The sequence below is a fragment of the Chinchilla lanigera genome, unplaced genomic scaffold (assembly GCF_000276665.1).
Source record: "Chinchilla lanigera isolate Chin_1 unplaced genomic scaffold, ChiLan1.0 scaffold00050, whole genome shotgun sequence".
In the NCBI taxonomy this organism is placed as follows: Eukaryota; Metazoa; Chordata; class Mammalia; order Rodentia; family Chinchillidae; genus Chinchilla; species Chinchilla lanigera.
In genome coordinates this window covers 17,717,150-17,722,464 of record NW_004955451.1, presented here as the reverse complement: position 1 = coordinate 17,722,464, position 5,315 = coordinate 17,717,150, and the positions used below count along the sequence as shown (strand labels likewise).

At 53.8% G+C, this 5,315-nt stretch overlaps 1 protein-coding gene across 1 annotated transcript in view; it reads left to right on the top strand.

The window, feature by feature from the left end:
• The first annotated feature begins 88 nt into the window (after positions 1-88).
• Positions 89-5,315, top strand: part of Kif18b (kinesin family member 18B) — a 15,227-nt gene continuing 10,000 nt past the window's right edge. Inside the window, exon 1 of the mRNA XM_005394558.2 lies at positions 89-295. Coding sequence (XP_005394615.1) covers positions 202-295 — 94 coding nt within the window. The 5' untranslated portion in view covers positions 89-201. The remainder of the gene's footprint in view (positions 296-5,315) is intronic.

Here is a 5,315-nt window from a genome sequence, read left to right as displayed (position 1 = left end):
ACGGCGGCTGCGTCAGCTCCCCGCGCGCGAAGCCACCTTCTGTGCGCAGTAGCCGCCTCAGGGCGCCCGGCGGGACCGGGGTGGCCACGCCCACAGCCGCCACTCAGTGCGCACGCGCCCTGACCGCCCTCGGGCGGCAGCCAATCCGCGCAGCGGACGGCGACCAATGGAGCTCGCGCGCGGGAGGAGCGCGGAGTTTGAATGCGCGACGCCGGCGGAGGCGGCTCGGGACGCGCGCTTCCGGGCCCAGCACCTACGAGCCAGCGGCGACACCGGGAGCGGGGACCGACGGAAGGTGAGTTTGTTCCCCGCTGGTCCCCGACGCGCGCCAGAGCCTGCGCCCTTTCTGTCTGGGCGGACCCCGAGCTCTCGGGCTGGTTCTGGGGCCCGGAGCTGGGCGGGGAACTGTGCACGCGCCAGAGCCTGCGCCCTTTCTGTCTGGGCGGACCCCGAGCTCTCGGGCTGGTTCTGGGGCCCGGAGCTGGGCGGGGAACTGTGCACGGGCTGCTCGCCCGCGTGGGGGTGAGCCGGTCCTGCTGGACCCGGCGTCCGAGGCCTTGGACTCCTGGACACTGGCCCGGAGACCGGATGAGCCCGGGGCCTCCTGGACACCAGGGCCGAAGGCTGGCAACCCGGCAAGGAGCCCTCTCCCTCTCTGCAAGTCCCGACAGCAAGGATTGTGACCCTGCGTGTGCTCGGGCAGGAGCTTAGTTAACTAGGCCCCTCGGTGAATACTGAGTACAGGAAGGAACGAAAACATCCGTGTAACAGAAAACCTGGCCTCGGTGACCGCTGGGATCCTCCTCCTCTGGGAGCTGAGCCTTGAGGGTAGTGAACTGACATGGAAAAGATAAAGCCAGACAACTTCGAGTTTTATGGAAGATGTTGTTCTGACACCGTAGGAAAATGTAGGTCATACAATTTTTATAAGATAATATTGCCGGGGGTGGTGGTGCACACCTGTAATCCTAGCAGTCAGGAGGCTGAGGCAGGAGGATCCCTCAGTTCAAGGCCAGCCGGGACTACGTAGCAAGAGCCTGTCTCAAAAAACAAAGAAAGGAAAAAACAAACACAAAGAGTGACTAGTACTGGCCCCGGGGACCTGGGCCAGTTTAGGATGAACTCATTTAGTCCTCGCAGCCGCATTGTGGGATAGATGCTAAGCTTCACAACCGACAGGCTTGGAAAGGAGGCGCAGAGAAATCCAGCCCAGGGAGAGACGAGCACCCACATTTCTGCGTGACTCGATGTTTCGGTCCTCCTCCTCCTGCCGCCATCCCCTGCTGCACAGTGTCAGGTATTCAGCCCAGTGCCTGTCCCTGAGTTTCCCGCCCCATGGAGCTATTTGTCAGTTTGTCTTGGCAACCAAACCAATTTAAGCACGAAGCAAATCTAAGCAATTATTAGAGTACTGTACAAACCACATTCTTTTCCACAATTAAGTTGTAAGTATAAATGGAAAAGAAATCCACATCTGTAAAATATTTTTTTGGTACTGGGAATTGAACTCAGGACCTTGCACTTTCCAGGCTGGTGCTATGCCACTGAGCCATTTCCCCAGCCCCAACATCTGGAAATTTTAAAAAATACACTTAACTTAGACAAATAGGATATCCTAATTATAAATAAAAGATAATTCAGCCAGATGAGGTAGGGCACACCTGTAATCTCCGCATTTGGGAGGCTGAGCCAAGAAGGATCACAAGTTTGAGGTCAGCCTCAGCTATGTAGCGAGACCTGGTTTCAAAATAAAAAATAGGGGCTGGGGATTTAGCTCAGCGGCAAAGCGCCTGCCTGGCAAGTGCAAGGTCGTGAGTTCGATTCCTGGTACCGGAAGAAACACCAAAAACAAACAAAATAAAAAAATAACGAAAGAAAAACAAAAGCTTTCGGGGGAGGGTCAGGAGTGTTGTTCAGGGATAGAAGGCTTGCCTAGTATACAACTACCCTGGGCCTGGCCCCAGCACCAAAAACAAAACAAAAAAGGCTTTGGGACAATATTATAGGAACAAAACTTACCAAACTGACTGAAGGAGTTATATAAGTTTTTCGGTTTTTTTCATTTGTTTGTTTGTTTTTCCAGTACCGGGAGTCCAACTGACGACCTTGCGCTTGCCAGACAGGCACTGTGCCACTGAGCTAAATCCCCAGCCCTGGAGTTATGTAGGTTTTTAAGGCCTAAAACCGTTGAAGAGCTTTAATGTAAAATCTACCTCAGTTCAGTGGTAAAGTACCCAGTTCGCATGTGCGAGGCTCTGGGTTCAATCCCCAGCACCACAATTAATATATAAATAAATAAATAAAATCTACCTTCACACAAATTTTTAAAACTCCACCAGAAATTTGTAGGCAATTGGAAAAACAATTCTATTATACAAACTTTTCCCAAAACCCATCAGTCTATTTTGATCCCAGAAATGAGACAAAGAATTACAAGTCAATCTCTTTTATAAATGTAAGAAAAATCTTAATATTAGCAATCAGAAGTCAGCAATATGTAAAATAATGTTCTGATCATGTGCCATTTATCCCAGGAATGCAAGAATGGTTCAGTATGAGAAAATCTAGGCTGGGTGTTGTGGTGCACTCAGGAGGCTGAGGCGGGAGGATTGCAGTGAGTTCAAGGCCAGCCTCAGTTAAATAGTGAGTTCAGGGTCTAGCTGAACTAGATAGGGAGATCCTGCCTCAAAAGAAAAAGAAAAAAATCTGTTAACAGCAAGGTGTAATTACACACACTTGTAATCCCAGTGACCCTAGAGGCTGAGGCAGGAGGATATGGAGTTCAAGGCCAGCCTAGGCAACTTAGTTATACCCTGTCTCAAAGTAATACACACTGGGGATGTAGGCTAGCACAGCACTTGCCTAGCAGGCCCTGGGTACAATCTCCACTGCTAAAAAACAGAAAACCTGAAACCCAGGAACCCAGCTCCTCTGCACACCACACCCAGGAGGAGGTGTGCTGGGGCTGCTGCTCCGTGCAGGTGAGAGGAGGTAGGTGGACACCTGGGACAGAGTGGCCCCTCTAGTGACAGCCGGTCAAGCCCCAGCCTCGCTCTCCCACCACCTGCGTGATGTGACGAGTTCCTTCCTGCATCCCAGTTCCATCGAGACCGCAGATGAAATAATTACTCAGTGCTTGTATCACGAGGTTGCTGTGGAATTTAAACACCATCTGTAAAGCACTTAGCTCACAGTACTTAGCACAGTGTCAGCACCTTACAGCTCTGGCTGTGGGTTTGCTGCCTTGGAAATTATTCTTCAGACTTCTCTGGCCCTGATTCATTCATTCATCACTGTGTGCTAGGCCCAGGCACCTGGGCTGCAGAGACTGTCCCACGGGGCCCTCCTGTCCCCTGCCCCGGGGACGAGGCAAGGAAGGGGCTGAGGTGACCCCTGCACAGAGAACGACCCAGGGCCCGGTCCCAGCTCCCCAAGTCTGCAGGGGGATCCCCAGGTCCTCGGAAATCCCCCTCCAGGGCTTTAAAGAGCTGTTGTTTGTTGGGCAGAAGAAGCTGCCTGAAAGCAGCTGAGTCCTGGTTCCCCAGAAGCTGGGCAGCACAGTCGCCTCTGGGCTTTAATGAGCTGATAGGACGGGACTTGGCTGGCCGAGAACCCTGAAGATCTTATTAAAGAATCATCTCCCTTATACTTTGGGCTGAAATGCTCTTTCCAAGCGAGGATCAAAGCAAACTTGACAAACGTTCTCTCATTAATCTCCCATCCCCCGGGGCGGGAGCAGATCAGGAGCTGCTCTTTCCTTGACACTGGTGCAGAGACCTCCCTCCAAGGCAGGCAGAGCAGAGCGAAGCAGAGCAGGACCCGGCGGCCTGGGCACCGGTGCTGGTGTCACCTGCATACCGACCTGATAGCCCACAGCACTGTCTCGGAAGAAGGGGAACATCTCATTAGGCAAACAGACTGCCTCTCTGGCCCATAGGAGGCGGGAGGAGGGAGCTGTAAAGGTTAGGCGGCGCCTCTGCCAGTGCCCTTTTTAATTTCCTGCTTAGAATGTTAGGCTGCTGTGTGGCTCCTCCTCCGCCCTAGCCCTTGCTGTGGGTGCTGGGATGCGAGAGGCCCGGGGGTGCAGACCATGCCACCCTCACCTTCACTTCCCCCAGCAGGAAAGCGGGGTCTCCTGGGACAAGAACACAGGGTTGGAAATTAGGCCCAGTTCACGCATCTGCAGGTGCTTAGCAGTGTTCACAGTGCCAGTGCCGTGAGAGGGATAGTATTACACGGACACCGGAGGTCGTAGCACAGCGTATAGCACCACCTGCGGTCAGGTGCGGTTCTGGAGGGGGACTGCGGCCACTGGCCGTGGGACCTGGCAAGTTGTTAGCCCTCTGTGCCTCCGTTTCCTCACTGAAAAACGAGGACAATAACACAGTCCGCCGTGGGGGGCTGCCGTGGAGGGAGGAGGAGGTGATGAGGGCACGCTACTCTGAATGACCCTGCTGGAGTGGGGCTGGCCAGTGTGTTTCTGACGGCCCGGGCAAGGTTGAATTGTTCAGATGTACAAGGATTATTGTTTGGTGATGTTTCCTTGTTTGGTGTGCAGAAGCTAAGAAGTTTAGGGGAAAGGGGCCGCGAATTTCAAATTAGCTCGCTTCGGGCTCATTTCCCCGAGTACCTGAGCCAGTTGTTGCAGTGTTGGGTAGAAAACCCCCCTTTTCTTTGCTGGATGGGTTTGTGACCCAGGGCAGGATGCAGCCTTTCCCGGAAAGCATTCGTTCATTCCCAGCCAGGGGGCGGGGAGGGGGCAGCCCCTGCTTCTCACCCCTGTACACCCATCCCTGGAGTCAGCCGAGGTTTCCTGGGGCATCTGCGACCCCTGCACCCTAGAAGCGCCGTCCCCGCCTTGGGAGGTGGCTCTAAGGAGGGGGGCAAAGGCGGGGAAGAAGTCTGGGGGCCAGGGAGAGGGCAGTCTGGGACATTGGGAGTTATCACCAGGTCAACTGGGGGACGCTTTCCTCACCTCCCCGTAACACAGCGTGATCACGCCTCCAGGCACCAAACCTGCTGGATAAAATTCACCCCTGCTTCTCTACCCTTTGAGGGCAGTAGAGGGTGGGCAAATAAATAACGAAGAGCTGGCAATGGAAAGTACCTGTCGTTTGCAAATAGTATTATTGTCTGATTGCCCTTAGCGCTAATGAGGGCCTGCAGCTCTGGGCCTCCTGCCGGATCCGCGGTGGAAGCCTCGGGTTCTCCTGTGTCCAGGCAAAGCGAATTTGAAAGTGTAATTTTAACAGCCTGTTCATAGCATAACAAGACTGTGCAATAGGGGGCTGGGGATTTAGCTCAGCGGCAAAAGC